Consider the following 22,381-nt stretch of genomic DNA (forward strand, 5'->3'; position numbering starts at 1 on the left):
TGCGAGTCCGAGCCCCGGCGAGGGTCGGGGCCGGGGGTGTCCGCTCGCGGCGGGCGCGGCCCCTCGGCGCCCACCCAGGGGTGCAGGGCGGCGGCGTGGGCAGAGCGGCTGCGGACGGGGCAGCGTTTGGCCCGGGGGCTGGCGGTGGGGGAGCTGAGGGAGCTGGGGGGCACCGGTGGCGAGTGGGGCACCGGCGGCGAGTGGGGCACCGGCGGCGAGTGGGGCACCGGCGGCGAGTGGGGCACCGGCGGCGAGGGGGGCACCGGGGCAGCGGGCGGCGAGAGTCGGGGGGGCAGCGGGACGGCCGCGGGCAGGCGGCAGAGACAGACGGGGGGATGCGGGGCGCCCAGGTGACTCCTGAGCAGCTCCATCATGCCCTGCAGCTCCTGGCTGAGGTGCGAAACCTCCTGGTTGAGGTGGTTGATCTGGAAAGGGACAGACAGCAGTGAGCACTGGCCGATGTCCGCGGGGTTTTCAGGGACATGCTTCCACCTCTGGTCCCCACCACACCTCCTGGTTGAGCCTGCTGATGTTCTGCTTTATCTCCTCTGCCTCCATCATCAGGGCTGGGCCGCCTGCGTCAGTCCGTGCTGGGGAGGACACAGACAGTGGTCAAGTGTCCTGCCAAGCCTCCCAGCCCCAGGGCCAGCACTCTGGCCTTGCCAGGCAGCTGCTGGCAGTACCTGAGGTTGGAGAGTCCCTTGCCGCACTCGGCGGCGGGTCCACGTTGAAGCAGAAGGTTTGTGGCTCTGACGTCCCTCCGTTGTCTTCAATCCCATCCACGACTCTAGAGCAGGAGGGGGTGAGGGTTGTCCCGCGTCACCCCCTCACCCCTCTGCCACCATCTGAGCAGCCCCGCAGGACCCCTCGCAGCACGGCTGGCACAAACCCACAGCAGCGGGATGAGCCACCGGCACATCCCAGCCGTACCTGGGACTGAGGTCGGGTGGGCCGTGAGTGTGCAGGGAGGGGATGAGGAGCTTGGCTGGCCTCCTGCCCACGCCACCATCCCGCTCCAGGAGCCGGGTGTCCCGCCGGCACTGTGGAGAGGGGCTGCGGCCGCGGCTGCCACGGGCTGGGGAGTGGCAGTTGTGCCGCAGGGCTGAGACCTGGCACAGCTCATCACCCAGGAGGCTGCTCAGGGAGCCACGGCGCATTGAGCTGCTCAGCGCGGGCAGCAGCAGCTTGCGGCGGGAGGTGCTAGCAGGCGACTGCTGGAAAACCTCGTCGGGCTCCTCCTCATCCTCCACAATGGAGGGAAGGGCCTTTTCCGGGGCAGCACCGCTCTCCGGACGAGGCTGCAGGCGGGCGGGAGGTCAGGACTGGTCCCAGGCACGGCCATCCCCGCCCCGTCCTCGCCCGCCCCGTCCTCCCCCATCGCCTCGGCAAGGGACGAACCTGTGGCGCCTGCGACAGCCTCGGGGACCGGGAGTAGCGGCAGAGCCCCTGCAGGGAGAGCAGACGGTCCCGGTTCAGCAGCAGGAGGGACCCCCTGCACAGCTCCACAGGGACCAGCCACGGACCCGCAGCCCCCCCCCCAACCTCTCGGTGCTCCCCTGGACAACCAAACCTTCCCCAGCCCCACACATCAGCCTCAGCACCAGCTGCTGCTACCCCTCACCCGCTCTCCTTCCTCTGCTGCTGCCGTGTCAGTGATGAGCTGCCCAACTTTGGCCTGAGTGTCCTGAGCCAGAGTCAAGGCTGCACCCAAAATCCCAGCCCTGGCTCAGCCATCAGAGCACTAGCTCTGTCTGGAGTGCGCAGCCAGCTGGGGAGGGTGACGGAGGTGCACAACCTGGTGCACACTCCTGGCATTCTCCACTCTTGGTTTGTTTACACCCCTCCTGTGTTATGGACATAGTGGGTCTTGGTAGAGCTGTTTGGGACCTAGAGACTGACCTCCCTCACCACCTCCACCAGGCTCAGGGGGAAACTGGGTACCAACAAGATGCTCCGGAGGAGCTCCAAGCCTCTCTCAGCAGAGCCGGGGGAGGAAAAGTGCGGCAGAGCCATTTCTGCAGCAGAACATCCTCCCAGATGCTGGAGCCATCAGCATGACTAAACCCGCAGCCCCCAGCTGCATGCTGCACTCCAGGGGGCTTTGCCCTGGCTGTCTGTCCTGTGGTGCCCCGAGTTCTCTTCAACCCCATTTCCAACCCTTCCATCTACCTCAGCCTCCTGCATTGCAAATGCTTTCTCTGCAAATTCCCTGGGTTGTGCAGAGCCAGGACTGGACATACCTGCATGCCGAGGTGGCAGAGCTGCAGCCCCCACCCCAGCCTTGGAGTCTGGGGACTGTGAGCAGGGAGCGCACAGACTCCCCTTCCATTGCCATGTGCAGCCCCGGGGCCATGAGGACAGGAAGGGGCCTGCGAAGGAGGACACGCACCCACCTCCATCTCGCTGCCCTCCCGCAGGTTGAAGGTCAGGTCCTGGTGGATGTCAGCTGTAAACTTGCTGGCGTACTCAGGATAGAGCTGCAGCACTTCACAGAGCCCTCGCAGCCCAATGTGCTGCAGGTCGCAGTAGGTCAGTGCCTTCACGTCGGCATTGGTCTTGATCACCTGGTCTGTGCTGCACAGGTCGGCTCCAATCAAATCCCCTTTGCCTGCAGGAGGGGACCAGGGGTGCGCTAGTGATACAAGCCCTGAGACCCTCACTCTGCCAGGCAGCAGGAAGGGCTGGGGTAGAGCCCACGCCACCTGCCCTCACCCAGGATGGCCAGGACCACGTTGTCCTTCAGCACCTCGAGGGAGCCGGAGCAGACAAAGTAGTTGGCCTGCAACGCGTCACCCTGGCGCAGCAGATACTCCCCCGGGGCACAGAATGAGGTCTTGATGTGGAGCGAGAGGGAGCGGAGGCAACCCCGGCTGGCCGTCTCAAAGATGGGCAGCTGCAGGATGTCCTTGTTGAGGTGCATGGCCACGTCTGCGCGCAGCTCGTCAGGGAAGTCGTGCAGCAGCTGGGGAGAGCGGAGCCGGGGCTCTGGGTGTGAGGGGCGGGGAGCAGGGAGCAGCTTTTCCGCAGCCCGGCAGCCCCAGGGGACAGGTCCCTCTCCGGAGAGGGGAATCTCACTGCTGAGCTGGTGTCTCAGCAGTGCCCAGCAGTCCCGGCTGGCAGAGGCAGGCCCTGGCTGCGGTAATCAGCTGCTTCTGCTCCATGTGCCTGTCCCACTCCCCGTGCTGGCAGGAATTTGCCCCAGACCTGGTCCCTCCAGCACCACTCTCACAGCTGGTCCTGCCAGCCCCAGCGCCCCCGCGCTGGGTGCAGATCGGGGCTGGAGGGGGCTGGCCGAGCCCCACCAACACCTCCTACCTCGTTAGCATCGATGCCGTTGTTCACCGACCAGGTGGTCTGGAAGTACTCCAGCATCCTCTGCTTGAGCTGCTGGGGCAGGTGATGGACGCGGATGAAGTCCTTGAGGTCCTTCATGCGGGTGTGGTAGAGCGAGCGGCGGGAGTACATGCGCTGGATGATGGCCGTGACATTGCCGAAGACAACGGCGTGCATCAGTGCTGGGGGCAGGAGGGCAGCGTCAGGCCCAGCGAGGGGCAGCCGGGGGCACAGCACGGGGGGACTGCTCCCCAAACCCCAGGCCAGGGCTGTCTCACAGGGCACATACGCCCATCACCTCCCCCAGCACCCTGCCTGGGACACAATGGTGTGGCAGCCCGAGGTGAGTGCCCTGCCCAGCCCCACTCCTGGCCTCACCCCCAATGAGCATGGTGCAGATGGAGAAGATCTTCTCAGTGTCAGTGTTGGCACAGACGTTGCCGAAGCCCACGCTGGTCAGGCTGCTGAGGGTGAAGTAGAGGGAGGCGATGTAGGCGCTGCGGATGGAGGGGCCCCCCAATGAATTGTTGATGTAGGGAGCCTCCAGCCTCTTGCCCAACTCGTGCAGCCAGCCTGCCAAGCACAGCCCGGGGTTAGCACTTGCAGGAGCCAGCTGTAAGGGCTGCGCCCATGGCACCGCTGTCCCACAGCAGCGCTCACAGCAGCACGGGGGCACCCCGGTGCTCCAAGCGTGTCTCCACCCCACACTCACCAATCTCCCAGGTGCGGGGGTCGTTGCTCTCCAGCTCCTTGCGGCCGATGACGTACCAGATGCAGGCCATCCAGTGCGCCAGCAGCGCGAACATGGACATGAGCAGCGTCAGCACCATGGCGCTGTACTGCGAGTACCGGTCCAGCTTCTGCAGCAGCCGCAGCAGCCGCAGCAGCCGCACCGTCTTCAGCAGGTGAACCAGCGAGGTCTGGGGGGCAGGCAGGAAGGTGAACCTGGTGGAGCTGCAGGCAGGGACAAGAAGGGACCCCAACACCACCCCCAGGGCAGGAATCCTTCGCCACCTCCACAGCTGCCAGGAGGGTCATGGGCTACAGGGCATGCCAGAGGCAGCTCATCCCCAAGCAGCCTTGCACCCATGCGCCCAACACCCAGGAGGCAGCCAGGGTCAGGGCTTGTCAGGGCATCAAATATCCCCAGGAGATGTGGGTGTTGGAGAGGGGCAGGGAGGTGGGCAGCAGCTTTGCTGTCGAAGGCTGTGTTTGTGCCAGTAGCACTCACCACAGTCACATTGAAGATGTAGAGCAGATCGAAGGGCAGAGCAGCAATCAGATCCACAAAGAACCAGGTGGCCACATAATGGATGCAGATGGAGCGAGGGTCATACACAACCTGGCCCGACTGGCTCACGTATGTTGTCCGGAAGTTCAGGATGATATCTGCCCCAGGAGAGCAGGACCAGCCCTCACCACCCCTTCTGTGGCTGGCAGAGCTGAGCCAGGGTCCTCGGCCAACATCAGTCTCACTTCTGGTGTGCTCAGGACCAACAGCAGGGGCACAGCAATCCCAACTCCCCTCTCCATCACCCCTCATCCCTGCCCTACCATGTCCTCTATCCTGGATCGGTGCTCAGCCCTGCACATGGACCTACCCAGGATGAAGAGCATCTCTACAGCGATGTCGCTGACAATGGTGCTGCGAGCAGCTGACAGACTGTCCTCTGTGCCCGTGAAGCAGACGTTGTAGGGGACAGTGATAGCCACGTAGAAGGTGGCCAGCAGGATCAACCAGTCCCAGAGGGCCTTGAAGATGCTGTAGTGGAGCAGGATGAAGCGGGACTTCTGTACTGAGGCCACCTTGTACTCGGGGATGGACGGCTTGTTCTCAAACACGTTCTGCAGGAGCAAGCGTGGGGGGGTACGTGGATGGTGCAGGGGCCATCCCACACGAGGGGTGAGGGCCACCACAGCCACCCCTCCTCCTGAGTCCTGCCAACCAGATGGCACCCCCTGATGCCAGGGTGATGGACACCCATTTCCTGCACTGAGGTCACCCTCAGAGACAGGCACAGAATGCCCGATTACAGCACATCAATTAACGTGATGTCATTGCTATTAACAGTAATCCCCTGGCAATGCCAACTGCTGCCTGGAACCATCTCAGGTGCCACTTCACATGCTGGGGCAGAGGAGGGCAGAGCCAGGGCCATCCCACCCAAATCCCCAAAATTCAAGACTGGTTCACTGATATTCTTTGCCTACTCGTCAGCTCTGGGGCCCAGCAGCTCTCAGACCCTCTCTGTCCCCACAACTGTGGGTGGTGCCCAAGGACCCTGTTCTGGGCACAGCAGCCGTGCGAAGGGGCTGGCACAGGACTGACTCTGGTCCCTGCCCCATCTGGCAGCTCCACAGCTCTGGCACCCTGGTAACGGCGCTCCCCAGAGCATGCTCAGAGCCAGCACTGGGGTTTCCTGACAGTGAGTGTGTGAGGAGAGGCACAGCTCTGCCAGAGCTGCCAGGTCTGCACAGCAAGCTCTGGGCACCCACAGGGTTCTCCTGCTGCCAACCAAACACATGTGCAGCCTGGCTACAGTGTGGCTGCCAGAGCTCGGGGGCATTTTGGTGCTTGGCAGGCCAGGGAGGGATGTGCATGGGAACAGCATCCCAGTGAGGCTGGGCTCTGCTGGGGGCTGCTCTCAGGAGAGCTGCTGCACTGCCAGTTTACCACAGCCCCAGCATGGGGGGCACTGGCCAAAACTGAGGGTCCCCCAGGTCCTTACACGGTTGATTTTCATCTCGCCACGGTCCCTCCGGACAAATTGGCTGCTGAGCCGGTGCAGCATGGTCTGGCCCTGCCTCCGTGCAGCCCGCAGGTGTGAGTTCCCAGGCTTCTTGCTCCTCTGCTTCTCGCTCCTCTGCTTCTCTGCAGTGGACAAGGCATGCTGAGTTAGTGGGAGTGCTGTGCCATGGGTGTACATGGCAGGCAGGACCCACCAGGGAACAGAGAACCCCTTTGCCACATCCCCACTGCACACACACTCCCCTGAATCCCATCCCCGTTCTGCAGCCATGGCTCACCCTCCTTCTTGTCACCCGGGTAGCTCCTGCCCCTGCTGTCTGTGATGTCCTTGAAGGAGAAGAGGAAGAGCACCACCTCCCCCTTTTCATTCTTGATGGGCATGATGTCCAGCCGGCACCAGAATGCAGCTCCTGGGTGGAGGAGAGAGTTGGTGAAGGCAGGGCAGCCCCCCCCACCGCTCAGCAGCTTCACCCCAGGGCCATGACAGGGCCGAATCCCAGCTGGAGCTGTGGCCAGGGACCCAGCCCCACGTGCCACTCACCACTCTTCTTGTAGAAGCAGACCTCGGTCTGGTACTCCTGCCTGCTGTCCAGCGCCTTCTCGATGCTCTGCAGGATGGGCTCGCTGGTCTCAGCCCCGCAGAGGAAGCGGCAGCTGCAGTTCTTCTGCATGACCTCGGTGCGGGCAAAGCCGGTGAGGTCGCAGAAGCCATCAGAGCAGTAGACGATGGGGAAGCCACAGCGGCCCTGTGCGTTTGCCAGGATGAAGTTGCTGTCTGAAAGGAGACACAGCTGCCCCCGAGGCCTTGGGGCCACCTCAGGGGGCACAAACAGCAGCCCAGCCCTCCCGGTCCCCCACGTGTCCCCCTGGGAAGTGGAGCCAGATCTCCATCTGGCTGCTGGCTGCCCCTAGCTGCTCCCAGAGCTTGCTCATCCCCTGTCCTGCTGTCCCCAAGGCCCCAGCCCGGGCAGGACCCCAGCCCCACGTACTGGAAGGGGAAGGAGCCTGGATCCATCTTCCGGCCCCCATCACCCACGCGAGGCAGCTCACACCTCCCCCTCGCCATCTGCCACTCCAGCTCTGCCAGGGCTCAGGGAGCTTAGTGGGAGCAGCCGCTCCCGGCTGGGCGCATCCAGCCCAGAGGTGCCCAGCTGTGGTGCTGAGATCCCCAGAGGTGTGGGGTGCTGGGGCACCAGCTGAGAGGGTGGGAGAAAAGCCATGAGCCCGTGGGAAGTCAAGGGCCAGTGGCCAGCTGGCATGAGCAGAGGTGAATTACAGCATCCTCGGCCTCTGAGCAGCACAGACCCTCCCCAGCATCCCCAGCCCCGGCACGTGGGTGGCACCAGCCACAGTAAAGCCGTCACCAGCCCCATGCCCTGCTCAATCACAGAACAGCTGTTCTGCCCCACAGCCCCCAGCCGCAGCCCCTGTCCCACAGCACCAGCAAGACAGATGGACTCGTTAGCAGGGTGCCAAGGAAGCGGGTGTGCAGCTGGCATGGGCTGCAGTGGAACCCAGCGTGGGCAGACCAGGGTATCCCCAGCCCCAAAATGGTCTCCGGTGGTGGGTCCCCAGCACAGGACCCTTGCACCACACAGCCAAGATCAGGTAGATGTGCTCTGCCCCCTCTCACAGAAGAAAGGAGCCCACAGTGATGCCAGCACCCGCACACCATGGGCAGTGGTGCCAGGGCAAGGCAAATGCAGCAAGATGCTGCGGGAGGGAGGGGAGGCAATGATGACTGCAGGCAGCCCTGGCCGATGGGGGTGCCGTGGGGCCACCACAGCACGGCTCAGCCCAGGATTAGCTCGGAGAAGCAAAAATAGCCTGAAGCTGTGACTAAGGCCAGATTTTGGCTCTGGGAAGCTGGGATTATGGTGATATCCAGGATGTGTTATTAGAACAGAAAACAAGGGTTTGCATTTGGGAGTGGCTCACTGAGCTGGAGGATGTGGCCCTGGCAGGCTTGGCAGACCCCAGCCATGGTGGCCAGTGCGCCTGGCCGGGTGCCCCGGGGCCCAGAGCAGCGGCTGCCCGGGAGAGGCAGGGTTAACTTCCCACCGGGTATCACTGTGCTAAACCCCTCTCCATGGCAGATAAAGCCGATAAGAGGCACATCAAACCGGCAAAGCCCCACGCTGTTTAAAAGTGCCCGGAGGCAGCTGGGCAGCTTTGGACAGGGGACTGCCAGAGCACTGGGGGCAAAGGCAGGCTCTCCGGGGCAAATTCCCAAGGCTTTGGTCGTGGTGTTGCAGGCAGCTTCCTGGGGGACTCTTCCCTTGGAGAGTCAGATCCAGGAGCTCTGCCCCTCCAGAGGGACAATGGGATCACCATCACGAGGCACATGTGGCTCTGCCCTGTCACCTCCAGGCGCAGCTTGGTCGGAGTCGGGGAAGAGAGACTTCTCACACATTGCAGCCCCGAAGGTAACACCCCAAATCCCAGATCCCCTGGGCAAAGGACCCCCTGAGCCACCAGGGCTGCCCCGTGTCACTCCAGGCCAGGAGACAGCTCAGCATTGCAGCAACCACATGCGCCAGGGTGCTTGAAGTGCCTCAGTGGTGCCCTGGGAGGTGGCTGCAGGCTACCAGTGCCATCTTCATGCCAGTCGCTCCCAGCAAGGGAGGAGATGCTTAGCCATGCTGGCAGCTGGCCCGAGAGACACCTGCTCCAGGTGTTTTTGAAGGGAAGCTGAGGTCAGTCCTGAACACGGCGCGTTCCCGGGGGGCTGCATGGTGCCAGCGGTGCTGGAGCCAGCATGTGGTGGCCGGGCATCACCCATCCCGGCTTCAATCCATCCCAGCTTCAATCCATCCCGGACCCGGCACATGGACACGGAGCGGCCGGGGACACGGGCACCACTCGGGCACGGGACGGGGCAGCGCGGGGGCCCGGGAATCCCGGGTCAGCCCGGGCCTATTGAGACTGACCGTGCCCTCTTCGGATCTCCCTCTCCCCACCCGGGGCCCCGCGCGCCCCTCCCGCCGGCACCGGGATCTGTCCCTGGTGCTGAGCGCGGCTGCGGCGACACCGAGCGGCACCGGCGGCGGGAGCGGGGAGAGCATCGCGGGGGCGGCCCGGGACACGGACACGGGGAGTTCCGGAGCCCAGACACGGGACGGACCCCGGACAGCGCGTGGGTGGCCGCGCCCGGCCGAGCCGCGGGGTCTGCGGGGCCGGGCCGAGCCCTGTCCCGTTCGCCGTCTCCTGAGGGGCAGCGGCTTCCCCCACCCGGTCTCCCCCCCTTCCCCCGCCGCCGCCACGGCCCCTCCCCGGTCCCGTCCCAGCCGTACGTGTGCCATCGAAGCGGGTGGCGATGGTGTCCAGGAAAGTGTTCTGCGGCGCCAGCAGCCCCTTCATCACCGGCATCGTCCCGCCCGACCGGCCGCCCGCCGCGGGGCTGCGGCGGCGGGGCTGCCTCCGCCGCCCCCGGCCCCTCCGCAGCGCCGCAGGCTGATCCCGGCCCGCCCGGGGCTCCCGCCCCGCCCCGCCCCGCCCCGGCACCGGGAGGGGCCTCGGCACCGTCGAGCACCGTCCCCCGCCCGCGGGCAGGGCGATCTGGCCCGGGGGGGCACTGGGTTGGTGGGCGCCGGGACCTGCTCGGCACCGGAGCCGCCGTACCGGGAGGCACCGGGACCCGCTCGGCCACGGGAGCCGCTCACCCCCGGCGCTCCCGGGCCCACGGAGGCTGCAGGAGGAGCAGGAGCCGCCGCACCTCGGGTAACCTCTGTGCTGGTACTGCCCCCAGGCAGCTGGTCCCGCGCACGCCGCGGTGCAGGCGCCGCAGATGAGCCCAGTCCGAGCACCGCGGAGGAAGGCGCTTGCTCCGGCAGCTGCCCCGGCGCTGAGCTGAGCCCGCCCAACCGCTCCCCAGAGAAACAACAGAGCCGGCTGACATCAGGCTACCATTTATTGTAAAAGGCCGCGGTGCCCGCGGTGCCCTGAGCAGGCTGGGCCAGGGCCAGGGCTGGGAGGAGGTATCTAAAAGTGCTATTTACACTTTAGAGCTCCGGCTGTGTGTCCCCGGAGTCCATCCTGCCAGGGATCCCCTCTCTGTCCCGCTGCCCCCATCCCATTCAGTAAAAGCTCCTTGCAGCTCCCTGGGCCTGGCTCGAGCTCAGGTCCTTCCCTGAGTGTCCCTGGCACTCCCTGGGGCCGGCAGGGCTGCTGTCAGCACCTCGCGGTACCGCTGTCGGCTGGGCGTCCGTGCCCGCAGGGCAGCCCAGCGAGTCGTGGCAGGTGGTGCCAGGGTGCTGCCCGCGCTTGCCCATTGTGAGGATGCCCGCAGCGTGGTTGCCGGAGCCATGGAGCAGGCGGTAGAGCCGGCTCTGGAAGGCCAGGGGGACGCTCTTCCTCTTGCCCAGTGTGAGGATGCCAGCGGCGTGGTTGCCCATGCCGTGCAGGAGGTCGTAGACACGGCAGGAGCAGGTCTTCTGCCGGCAGCAGTGGGGCAGGGTCTGCCGGGCAGCAGCCAGGGAGCAGAACAGGAGCAGGAGCAGGAGGCAGGCAGCTCGCCGGGGCTGCCGGAGCAACGGACAGCCATCAGTGCAGGGCAGCGACAGGGCAGAGAGGGGGGGACAGCACAGCCCCAGGACTGCCCCCCCTGCTGCGCTCACTGGTGTTTCAACTCCCCCCTGCCCTGGTTGTTGCCGCAGGGGCCCAGCCCCACACCCGAGGTGCACCTGGAATGTCACCCTTCGGTGACAGCCAGCACCCTCACCTGTGCTCCAACCAGCAGCCAGATGTGGAGGTGTCCTCACTGCACCCCTGCTCCAGCACACAGCAGCTGTGGCAAACACTCTCCTCTCGCTGTCCAGTGCCACGGGACAAGCAGCGAAAGCGCCCATGCTGCAGGCATTGCATGCCCAGCTCCCTCCCAAGAACTGCCCTCATCGGCTGCTGGCTGCGGCTGGGGACTCCCAGGGATTTGCTGCACACTTGGAGCTTCCCAAGAAACCGGCCAGACCCTCCTGCACCCCCAGCCCTACATTCCGACCTCCCACCCATCGCTGTTCTCTTGTCCCCAGGGGCTGCAGCACCCCAGCCCCACCTTGGTGTTGGGCACCTCCATCCTTCTTGGGGTCTTCAGGTGGCCGAGCGGCTCTGGGGCATGTCCCATCGGGCAGCCGACAGCACAGCACCCTGCACTGCCACTGCTGCTTTATAGGGCCCAGCACAATAGGGCTGCCAAAAATAACGCTGGGGCAGCAGGAGTGACCGGTCTCTGGGAGACGTGGGAGCGCTGGGGCCGGTAGCCCGGAGACCGTCCAGGCCTTTCCCCTCATTTGCAGCTCCCCATTGTGTGGGTACTCACTGGACGGGGTGCCTGGCACTAATGAGGCCATAATTGCCCATGGGCCACGCTGCTGGGTTGGCATAAAGGGGCTGAAGGTCAGCGCTGGCCGGCTCTGGCCGCAGCGCGGTGGTGCGCTGAGCCTCTGCTCAAAGCCCCATTAGGCTAATTAATCCCCTGAACAAAGGGGTGCCAGCAGCTGTATAGCTCCCTGACTGACGTGGGGAGCCGTCACCCTGCGCTTGGCTGGTGCCAGGGAGGGATAGTGCCACCAGGGTCCTGTACCCGGTGCCACCCGCCATCCCCTTTGGTGACACTGTCCCACCCTGGTCCCATGCCTGAAACAGAGGGAGCCACAGGGCACCAGGGAGGGTCTTGCACTCTTTATAACACTCCACAACCCCAGGCTACGTCCAGTCTTTGCTCGTGCTGGAACTCCCTTGCCCTGGGGGATGAACCCAAACATTTCCCTGATGCCAGAAGCCACACCTGCTGTTCAGTGACACCCTGGCCCCACAGCTGCTGCACCAGAGAGCCTTCCAACCCCTCTGCATAGTACGGACCCCACGGATGCTATGGACAGGACCAGCCAGAACCCTTCCTGCCGGCCAGGTTTTCCCCAGGGCTGGTGAAGGCAAATCTTGCAGCCCTGGGGAGGGTGGACGGGAGCCCAGACCTGGGGCTGCTCTTCCAAGTGGCATCTGGCACAGCAGGCTGGGGGTACATGCACATGGGCACTGGGGTACCAGCATCCCCACTGGCCCCAGGGCAGAGTACTGGCTCCAGGAGCAGCTGGAGGGGATGGATGAGTCCTCTGAGAGCTTGGCGGGGCAACCGGGAGCAGGGACATCTCTCCCCAGCCTCTCCACTGAGTTCTGGTGCAAGCCCCTCAACACCCAGCCTCACGCACATTCCCCAGGCAGGCTGGGGCTCTCTGCTCCTGGCTCCTGTGGCCAGGGGTGCTCAGTCTGGGCCCCCGAGCCCCAGACCGGGGTCAGCAGGATGCTGTGTCTCCACCTCCGTCTGTCTCAGGGATGGGCTCCAGCGGGGCACGCAGCCGGGAAGGCTCCGGCGAGGCTGATCCATTCCTGCCAATGCCGCAGGACTGTCCCGCATTGTGGATCTGCCACAGGTTGTCCAGTGCCTCCGCTTTGGCATGCTTGAGGAGGTCAGCCTGGCCCTGTGGGGAGATGTCAGGGGGGGTGTTAGGGTGGAGGCAGGAGGGTGAGGGGGCAGGGCAGGGCAGGACAGGTGTGTTCCCGCAGCCCTCGCCCCTCACCTTGAGGACAGTGATGTTCCAGGCGAAGCTTTCCAGCGCCTTCTGCAGCTTGCGGCCCCGCAGCCCCTCCTTGGTCTCGATGCGGTGCAGCTCCTTGTGGAAATCCATCCCTGCATTGACGGGAGAGCCCCTCAGTGGGTGCAGGGGCGCTGGCACAGGGACAGCCACCACCCACGACCAGCAGGGACCAAGCCAGCGGGATGCCCTTTGCCCACCATGGGGTTGCAGGCTGGGTGGGCTCCCCACTGCCCCAGCAGCCTCAAGAGTCCTCCATGTCTCGAATGATGGGCCAAAGGAGCCGTCAACGCCCCAGCACCAGGGTCAGCTGCAGCCTGTGGCCATTCTGGACTCCGGAGACCAGGAGGTCTGGAAGGGCAGTGAAGACCTTGGGCAGAGGCACAACTCTTGCACTCCATGGCTCATCTGGGGGGCTCAGAGCAGGGCCACCAGGCCCCCCCATCGGAGCGTGGAGCCCGTCACCGTGCACCACGTGACGTCCTCGTGAGTGGGTGCTATATTTACCCCTCCTGACGCAGCACCGGCTCTGGGCCCACGCGAGGGCTCCCACGCAGCTCGCTCGCCCTCGCGCTGCCAATCAGCTCGCCCACGGCCCTGCGCCCCCGCCGCAGCCCGCAGCTCCCCGGACCCCCAGCTCCCACCAGCAAGGTACCGGCCATGCCGGCACCACAGGGGCTTGTCCACAGCACAGCCAGGATGAAAGCAGGGACAGGCAGCGCCAGGGCATGGGGGTGGGGGCTGCAGCCGCCAAATTGCTGCCTATCAGCACCCCGAGGGGCTGCACATCCCCCTCTGCCCTGCAGCACTGCAGCACAGCAGCCAGAGCAGTACAGGAGGGCACAGCACCAGCCTGTGCTCTGCAGCTCATGCCCCACTGCTCCACTCCCCCAGCGCTCGCAGCAGTGGCAGAGCTGAAAGCCAAGAGCTCAGGGAGATTTCCGTCTGCCGCGTAGGCAGGGAACAAACACGGCTGCTGGCAGCAAGGCTGGCATGGCGGGGAGAGCAGAGCAGGGCCCCCTTCTTCTTCCCCAGCTCCTCCAGCACCTGACACTCTCCCAGCCCCATGGGGACCCCACAGAAGCCCCTGGAGCTGGTGGGGCTATCCCTGTGGGGTCCCAGCCGAAAGAGGGGCCATGCAGCCATTGGGGTTGGAGGGGGGCCAGAGGTCCCAGGCAGCTGCCAGAGTCGGGGGAGGACCAGGGCAGGCGGCAGCAGCACCTGCTTGTGTGGGTTCTGCCATGTGTTTGGGAAGTCTTAACACTCAGTTGCCATTTCTGCCGTCAGCCCCAGCCTGTTATTTCTGGCACTAATTATGTTCTGGCGTTTGACAGCTAATGACTCTTCCCCGCTTCCTCATCAGCCTCCCCCACTCTGCTGCTCCCTACCACACAGCTCTGCAGCCCACCCACCCACACCCTGCCCCAATGCAGGAAGCCCTGAGCCCCAGCACCCCAGGACATGCCTGGGTCCACTGCCAGAGCCACACTGGAGCTGGGGCTGCCCTCCAAGACCCACCTGCCTGCTGTGCCTGGATGAGCTTCCCATACACCGCGTCAGCAGACTCAATCAGCGTCCGGCTAGTCTGGATCATCTAGAGAGAGGGGCAGCATGAGGAGCTGGGCAACCCTGGCCCTTTGCCCCCTGGCCAAGTGGATGGGGACACGAGGCTCATCACGGGCTGCCCCCTTCACCATCGCAGTGCCTGGGGTCTGGCCCTCCCCACCTCACCACACATGGCCAGGTATGGTGTGACCAGCACCCAGCCAGTGGCCAGGTTCCCTTCAACACAAAAGAAGGAAGCAGCTCCGGCTGTGGCTATTTATGGGATTTCTCCCACCTGGTGGGACCGGGCAAGGGACAGGCAGTGCAGGCACAGGGTGGGGGCTGCAGCGTCCCAGGGTCAGACTGATCTGGACAAGTCTGTGCCTTGGCAAGACTCCTCCCTGGGCAGCCCTCATGCAGCCCCCTACCCGCTCACCTTCCCCTGCCCCAGGATGGGTACAGTGAGTTCAGGGTCCCCCGTCCTTGGCAGGGTGCTGGTCCCAGTGTCACTGACCCCAAGGAGCCTCCCCAAGGCGCCGAGCCCCGGCAGGATGGCACTTACCGTCTCGTAGGCAGTGAGGACCTTGCGCAGCAGGTCAGGGATGGGGCCCTGGGCCTCCATGGGGGGGTACTGCTCTGCCAGGTTGAGAGTAACGCTGGGTGCACTGTCACTGTGCAGCAGCCATGTGGATACCGTCAGGATGCACTGCTTCATGTTGGCAGCGGGTGTCAGCCCACACAGCTCCTTGAAGGAGACCAACGCATTCTGCAGGCAGTGACCAGTGTCAGGAGTTCAGCTGGGAGGACCCCCAGGAGCCCCCCGACACCAGAACACCCCCATTTCCCACAGCTCTCTGCTTCAGGTAAGGTTCCTCGCTCACATCCCCCAAGGAAAGGGGGACACCCGGGCTCCCCACCACTCTCAGTCCAGCCCCATCCTCCCCTGCAGAAACCAGGTCCCCCAGTGCCTCTGCAGGGTCCGTACCTGTACATTCTCCCGCAGGTCAGTGGCCTCCCGCAGCGGCTGGGTGGCCGTCCGGAAGACCTCATCGATGGCTTTGATGCCAGTGGCCTTGGTGGAAGTGTACTCCCGCACTCGGCGGCCCCGGCGCCCTGCCAGCCCCCGGCGGTGCCCCCTTGCCCCCGCCACGGCGGTCACTAATGGCCACGTGCACGAAGAGGGTGGCGTGGGGCAGGGGCTCGCCGGCCAGCGACTGGAGGGGGACATGGCGGTAGCCAGGCTGCAGGCACTCAAACGGGATGGTGTACTGGGCAATGAACTCGTCCCCAATGTAGTCATCGTCCAGCACAACGAAGCGCAGGACGGCCAGCTCCGGCAGGTTGATCTGGAACTCCAGGCTCTCGTCGAAGATGGGGTTGTCCCCGCTCTGCAGGGCTGTCTTGGTGCGGTGCTCAGCGCAATCAGCCGGGATGCCGTGGATTTCAGCACAGACATAGGGCTCCACAACCTCCCCCTTGGCCCCTGAGCCCTTGGGCTTGGGCAGGTTCTGCCCGCTGATGACCTTAAGGTGTAGGAGCTGGGCAGGCACCCCAGGCAGGGAGTCCTTGGCGTTGGCACTGAAGTAGGAGACCTCCTCCCGCATGATGGCCGGGCGGAGGACATAGCCACAGGCCCCGTTCTGCCGGAACCAGCCCGCATTCAGGTCCATCATGAGCCCTGGTGTCTGGTAGTTCATAGCCACCATCTGGCAGCCGCACTTCCAGAAATCCTGGGGGTTCATGTTGCTGGCGTCGATGCGCATGGGGCTGGGGTAGATGCGGGAGAGGAACCGCTTGTTGTAGCTGACCAGCTCAGCCGGGCACTCGTTGGCGAAGCGTCCCGCCTCCACCTCGCTGAAGGAGCACATCTCCCAGTAGCGTTGCCCACGTCGTGAGCTCTCAAAGTCCTGGAAGGGGACTGCCTGGCAGAGGCTCACCAGCTCTGAGAGCTCACGGCTGAGGCGCACCCGCCGCAGGCCACCTCCCTCCGGTGCCTCCCGGTCCTCCTGGCCCAGTCGCCGCGCCAGCTCCCAGCCTTCCTCCTCGTCCGACACCTCCCCCTCGCTGTCCTCGCAGGTGGGCGGCAGCTTCTTGCCCTTGATGAGGATGCGGCCCTTGAGCTCCTCCGGGGAGGGCAGGTAGGACGCCATGGGGTTGGGGGGCTCCAGGTACAGCTTCTCCCCCAGCGTCTTGCGCAGGCACTGGGCAGCGAGTCGCTGCTGGGGGGCCGAGCAGCGCACCACCAGGCAGAGGATGAGGGGGTAGGCAGAGGCAGTGAAGGCGTGCTGGTCAATCAGCCCCACCACGGCACGGAAGGGCACACAGGAGGCAGCTGAGGGGCTGGTGTAGACCACGGGCTCGCCCTCAGGGCCATCCCACAGCACCAGCTCGATGCTGCGGCAGCCCAGGCCCAGGGCACTGATGTAGCCACTGATGTCTGAGCGGCCCCAGAAGTTGTCCTCCAGCAGGCAGGCGCTGTGGGCAGAGCTAATGTAGTAGTGGGAGAGGGGCTGTGCCATGTCCTGGCAGACCTTGCGGTGCTGTGGGTCAAAGATGGAGCAGTCAGCAGAGAGCAGGTAACGCGTGAAGCCGTCGATGGCCAGGTAGCCCTTCTCCCGGCCCTCCTTGGAGGGTTCATACTTGCTGACAATCTCCAAGCACTTCTCCTCTGTCACCCCCTCCATGCCCTGCTCCACCTCCAGGAACATCAGCAGGTCCTTCACCCCCAGGTATTCCTTGTTGCTAGAAAACTGGACCAGCAGGAAAAAGATCTCAGGGCGGGTGCAGAGCTCGCAGTATGCCTCTACGAAGAGGTCACAGGCCACCTCCATGCCGGGACGCTCGTTGGCCTTCTGCAGTTCCTTGAACTTCAGCTCGATGGTGGAGGTCTTCATGCCAGGGTTGAGTGCTTTGATCAGCTGCACAGCCCGGGACACGGGGATGCGGCCAGACTTCTCCAGGTCAGCAAGGTCGAAGACAGAGGAGATCCAGGACGTCCGGAGGCTGGGGTGGCCGGTCCCGGGCGCTTCAGGGCTGTGCTTCCCATAGGACACCAGATACCGCAGCCCCATCACCCAGGCACTCACCACATCTGCTGAGCTGGCCACCAGGTCCAGGGACTCGTAGTTGTCTCCATAAATGATGGAGAAGGCGCACTCATCCGGGAACTGGTCGGAGAGGCCATTGCTGCGCAGGACAGGCGTCTTCTTGCCCACACGCACCTCTTTGACCGATTTGATCTCAATCTTGGCCTTCTCCGAGTCCTTCTTGGAGGGCTCCCAGCGCACAGAGCGCATGTCGGCGTCCAGCACGAAGAAGCGGCTGTACATGCGGGAGTTGGAGCGCACCTTCTTCAGCTCACAGCCCTCCAGCATGAGGGAGATGCAGGCAGCTGTGCTGTTGATCTTGCGGTCATTGGGCATGGAGCTGAAGGACACTGTCTTCTTCTTCTGCGGCAGCCGCTGCCGGGAACCATCCTGCCAGGGTGGGAAAGGGGCAGAGCCATCAGGGACAGCCAGGCAGCACATGCCCCACCATTTCCCAGCACCCTCCTGCCCCACGGTCCCCCTGCCCCAGTCCAAAGCAGAGTACAGCACTGCCCCAGGGTGGCCCAGGGTGTCCCAGCACCACGCTAAGCCCAGTCCACTCCAGTCCGCCCCTCTCCGGGGGGCTGGAAGCCAGCTCCAGCCCTGGCTTCCCTCACAGCTCACTCTCTGGCTTATTTTAACTCTGCTTTCCTTCCTTCCTTCCTGCTCCTGGCCCTGAGCTGGATCCTTCCCCACTGCTCACTCACCCTCACAGGCACAGCCATGTGCCAGCAGCCCAGCACAGCCCCTGCATCTCTGGCCTGGGGACACCAGAGGAAAACAGAAGCCCAGCATGTGATGCATGAGCAGAGCTGCTCCTAGGGAGCCCAAGACAGACCCCCTCACTCTTCTGCGAGGAGCAGGGCAGGACAGCCACTGCCATGTGCTGGGGACGACCCCGGCCACGGCTCTGTCCCACAGAGCGCAGGGTCACGAGGGCATGGGCTGTGTGCTGCCAGCACCTCATGCCCACACTCTGTCCTGCCTCACTACAGGGAGGGGGGACCCAGCTGCCACGGGGCTGGCAGGGGATGAGGGGGAACAGCAGGGCCGGGAGTGTATTATGGGATGGATTTCATTAAGTAGCACAGTAGGAGGAGATTTAATCCACTTCTTCAAGATTATGGTGAGTCACCTCTAATCTGGTGGTGTCTCTGTCAGAGGCAGGTCCTGCTCAGCTGCCCAGGTTGGAGGTGAGGGGTTGATCCCCTCCAGTGCCCTGAGAGCCTCCACAGCTCCCGCTCGGGGCTGTGCCCAGGCAAGCACATCCCGTGCCTGATCCTGGAGGGTCGGGATCTGTCCTATGGGGCCAGGCAGCCACAGCCAAGGGCATTCGGGATAGGTCGCACAGAAGGATGTATGGTTTCCCCAGGTAATGGGGAATCCTCCAGGGATACCCGAGACAAAACGGCCCAGGGAAGGAGGAACCAGCACCAGCCCTCAGCCCCTTGTTAGAGCTAGGCACATCCTACTATCCTGGAGCTCGGATGTGGGAGCTGTTTGCATCCCCTCACTGCCAGATTGCTCCAGGGAGCTGGCCGAGCTCCAAGACCTCGCCTCGGTGCCAGCCATCCCGGGTCGGCAGGGGCTCAGCAGCAGGTCACGCCACCGGCCAGCCCTGCGGGGAAGGACTCGATGCCGGAGCTTCCTGCAAGCTGCAATCTGAGCGCCCCACTGACGAGCAGCCGCGGCCCCCACCCCGCCGCGGGGCGATGGGCACCGAGGGCCGCAGCTCCTGCCCCCGGCAGGACCCCCCGCATCTCTGCAGACCCGCTCCCCGCCCGGCGCACCCACCCCGGGCGGCTCCGCACCGGGCCCCACAGCTGAAAACAGGAAATCCATCCGGAAAGGAAACACGGGCGGGGGGCCTGCGTGCACCCAGAGCCAGAGACCTGCTTCCAGCTGTGCCCACGGCAGGCAGCCAGACACACCCCACCGGCACCAGCCCCGCCGGCCCCCCGACCACCCCGGCTCAGGGTGAAAGCCGGAACGCCCTCCCTGCAGACCCCCACCCTCCCAGGCTTGGACAGGGGAGGGGATGCCCGCTGCAGCACTTTGGGGTGCAGATGTGTGGCACAGACCCAAGGGAGCCCTGCAGCACACAGGTTCTGCTTCTCCCTCTGCACGGGCAAGCGGCGAGCAGGGGACAGTGGGTGCAAGGAGTCTCCCGTCTGCAGCTCCTCAGTGCGGCCTGGGGACCGGCAGGGAAGAGCCGCTGCTCCCTGGCAGCCCCTTCACAGGCTGTTCCAGGTGCTCTTCAACCCTGAGGTCACCCCACGAAGTGCTGGACAAGGCGCGGGAGGAGCAGCACAGGCAGTTGACGAGTAAGGCAGCAGCGGAGCTGGGAGGACATGGTGCCCGTGGCCATGGCAGCGCGGAACGCCCCCAGACAGAGGGCAGAGCTCCGGCCGGAGCAGGGATCCTGCTCACACTGTGCCACCAAGCTGGCAGGGAGGAGGCAGGGCTCCGTAGAGCGAAGCACCGACCACGATGCCAGTGGTGAGTGTGGGCTGGGCACAGAGGGCATGTCCTAGCCCAGCTCTGCAGCATGTGTTAAGCACCTTTTCAGCCAATTACCTCCTGCATTAGTGACCTGGTGAGCGCTGATGCCCTAATCTCAGCCTCCACGTGACGGCCACCGTTACCGGCCACGTAACCCACTCTCAAAGCACGGGATGGAGAAGGGCCCATCAGTCGTCCCTCTCTTCCCTTTATCCCCCAGCCTAGCCGTGACGTGAGTCATCTGCAGCTGAATTCCCCAGGTCCCGGGTCTCCCCACCACCCCTATCCCAGGCTGGGCAGCGTGGGCAGGGGTGCAGGCAGGCAGCAGCCTCAGAGCTGAGGCATTGGGAGACCAAGCACAGCCAGGGCTTTTTCACCGTCGTTTGTTCCCTGCCAGGAAGAGAGCGACTGACACATCCACTCCCCGCAGCACCAGCTGCCACTCCCCAGCGAGGGGCCATGGAGCCAGATCCCAGCAGAGACACCACACAGCTCCTGGGGCTGGCACACGATGGGAAGGGGGCTCAGGGGACAGAACAGCAAGACGCTAGAGAAGGGACACCTCCTGCAGCAGGGAAGAACAGATCCAATACCCCTAAGTCCCTCTCCAACATCCCCCCAGGCCACGGGACCACCAGGCCCCTCCACTTTCAGCCTGGGAAGAAAGAAGGGAGCAGGTCCTCTAGCCAGGTCACAGGGACACTGCAGGGGACAGCTCGGGCCCCCCTGTCTCCACACAGCTAGTGAGTCGCACTTTCAGATTCACTCCTCCAGCCTTTTCTGGAAATCCCAAAAAATAACAGAGCTGACAGCTCTTTCCACATGTGCCTCCAGTGCCACTTAGGCCCCGGATGGACTCGGAGATCCACAACGGATCAGCACAAGCTGGGGATACTGTCCGGGTCTGACCTCCTCCCGGGCCAGCGCCCTCCCCTGCCAGCTCTGGCCCTGGGCCACCCGACCTTCACGTGAGGACAAATCCCGTGGTGACGCAGGTGGTGACAGAGATGTGCCCGGCCCGGGGGCAAGTGAGAGGTTCACTACTCCCAGCCCGCGGCGCCCACGGATGGCCCCTGGGTAAGGAAGGATGCTGGTCCGTCCCGGGAGGAGCAGGGACCCCGGCAAGGTCCCCAAGGAAACCGGGCACAGACGGCGCACTGGCACCAGCCTCTGGTTGCACGAGAGCACCGGCAGGTCTCCGTGCCGTCACCGCGTGGGCACAGCCCGGCCGCCCCCGCAACAGTTTGCAGCGAGAGCCCAGGCGGGCACGGGCAGGGAATCAGGGTCCTGACACCGCTGTCCAGAAAACTGGATCCCAGGGACAGAAGAGCGGGGCTGGGACACCACGGGAACAGCCCCCTCACGGGGTATTAATAGCACCGGAGCAATCTCAGCTTAAAATAGGCTGCCGGGAGCAGCGAGGCGAGTCCCGGGCGGACGTGACCTATTGTGTCAGCTAGTACCGCTGGCATCAGCACAATCAGGGGGGTTCATTTAGGAAAGCATACGTGTGATCCACTGCCCACCCAGCTGGGAGACCCCTGAGACCCTCCCTGGCCCCCGGGCCCACCATGGCCCGGCAACACCAACACCAGGTGTTGGGAGCACACTGCAAGCTGGTCAGGCCAGGCCCAAGGCTCAGTGCTTGGCAGGAGAGAGCACGGGAGAGCAGAAGCTGCCCGAGGGGCAGGAGCGGGCGTCTTCTCACTGGCACCCAGGGGTGCCCCGAGCAGGACCCGGTGATGCTGCAGTGTGGCCATGGCACTCGACAGGGCGACCCATGGACACTCCACAGAGCCGGGCCGGGCGAGATTGTGCCCTTGGGGACCCTGAGTCCGGGCAGGGCGTGGGGACGCCGTGTCAGTCCCGGTGCGTCCAGCACCGCGGGCAGGTGGCGACCCCCGGGCGACCGGGGATGCGGCTGCTCTGCAGCTCCTCGGAGCCGCTCCACGGGCACAGGAGGAGCGAGAAGCGGCGGACAGAGCCGGTGCGGGGGGACGCAGGGCTCGGCGGGGGGACACGGCTCGGCATCCCAGCGCTGCGCAGGTGCCGGGCCCGGGGCGCGGGGGGGGCCGGGCCGGTGCCGGTGGGGGGCTCTCACCTTCATGATGCTGGCCCGGGGCGCGGCGGGCGCGGGGCTCCGCTCCGCCGAGTCCTCGCGGCTGCTGCTGCCTGAGCCCGAGCCGGGGCTGCCGCCGCCGCCACCGCCGCGGGGCCCGTTGGGCAGCGGCGCGGCGGGGCGGGGCGAGCCCGGCGGCGGGGCGCCCCGGGGCCCCTCCGCCATCCCCCGCGGCCTCAGGGCAGCGGCCGCCGCGGGGCCCCGGGGCGCCCGGAGCCTGCGCCCGCCACCGCCGCCGCTGCGGGCTCAGTGGCGGAGCGGGCGGGAGGCGGCGCGGCCGGGAGGAGGGGACGGGCCGGGCCGGGGGCGGGGACGCGGCGGGGATGGGGATGGGGACGGCGCGGCCCCCCCGCCCCGGGCTGCAGCGGCGGAGCGCGCGGACGGGCACCGGCACCTTCCACCGCCGGGGCATCCCCGGCCTCCGCCCAGCACCGCAGCGCCCGGGCCCGGCAGCCGCCCG

General features: G+C 65.3%; 3 protein-coding genes across 7 annotated transcripts; all 3 read right to left on the reverse strand.

Moving 5' to 3' along the window:
• Positions 1-333: 333 nt before the first annotated feature.
• KCNH4 (potassium voltage-gated channel subfamily H member 4) lies at positions 334-9,508 on the reverse strand. Of its 5 annotated transcripts, XM_039565918.1 has the most exons (15): positions 9,376-9,508; positions 6,624-6,857; positions 6,361-6,492; positions 6,063-6,205; positions 4,935-5,178; positions 4,565-4,722; positions 4,046-4,253; positions 3,712-3,906; positions 3,316-3,515; positions 2,713-2,962; positions 2,390-2,608; positions 1,399-1,446; positions 684-787; positions 511-590; positions 334-425 (listed from the first exon to the last, which is right to left on the reverse strand). In XM_039565918.1, exons 1-14 carry the CDS (start codon positions 9,449-9,451, stop codon positions 561-563), a joined length of 2,241 nt encoding a protein of 746 aa, XP_039421852.1. In that variant the 5' UTR covers positions 9,452-9,508; the 3' UTR covers positions 334-425; positions 511-560. The 5 variants fall into 5 exon arrangements, with proteins under 5 accessions (XP_039421852.1, XP_039421854.1, XP_039421851.1 ...); XM_039565920.1 differs by lacking the exons at positions 334-425; positions 511-590 and having other exon boundaries at positions 690-787; positions 2,394-2,608; XM_039565917.1 differs by lacking the exons at positions 334-425; positions 511-590 and having other exon boundaries at positions 690-787; positions 2,241-2,608.
• A 466-nt stretch (positions 9,509-9,974) lies between these two features.
• Positions 9,975-11,637, reverse strand: HCRT (hypocretin neuropeptide precursor). The gene has a single exon (XM_039565936.1). The coding sequence runs from the start codon at positions 10,927-10,929 to the stop codon at positions 10,159-10,161; it is 771 nt and encodes a 256-aa protein (XP_039421870.1). The 5' UTR covers positions 10,930-11,637; the 3' UTR covers positions 9,975-10,158.
• Positions 11,638-11,743: 106 nt separating this feature from the next.
• On the reverse strand, positions 11,744-22,086 carry LOC104697760 (inactive phospholipase C-like protein 2). The gene is given in 7 exon segments (XM_039565891.1): positions 11,744-12,555; positions 12,655-12,764; positions 14,188-14,263; positions 14,777-14,980; positions 15,200-15,349; positions 15,351-17,690; positions 21,904-22,086. Coding segments are annotated over 7 exon segments (3,249 nt in total). The 3' UTR covers positions 11,744-12,369.
• Positions 22,087-22,381: the final 295 nt, after the last annotated feature.

The sequence above is a fragment of the Corvus cornix genome, chromosome 27 (assembly GCF_000738735.6).
Source record: "Corvus cornix cornix isolate S_Up_H32 chromosome 27, ASM73873v5, whole genome shotgun sequence".
Classification (NCBI taxonomy): domain Eukaryota; kingdom Metazoa; phylum Chordata; class Aves; order Passeriformes; family Corvidae; genus Corvus; species Corvus cornix.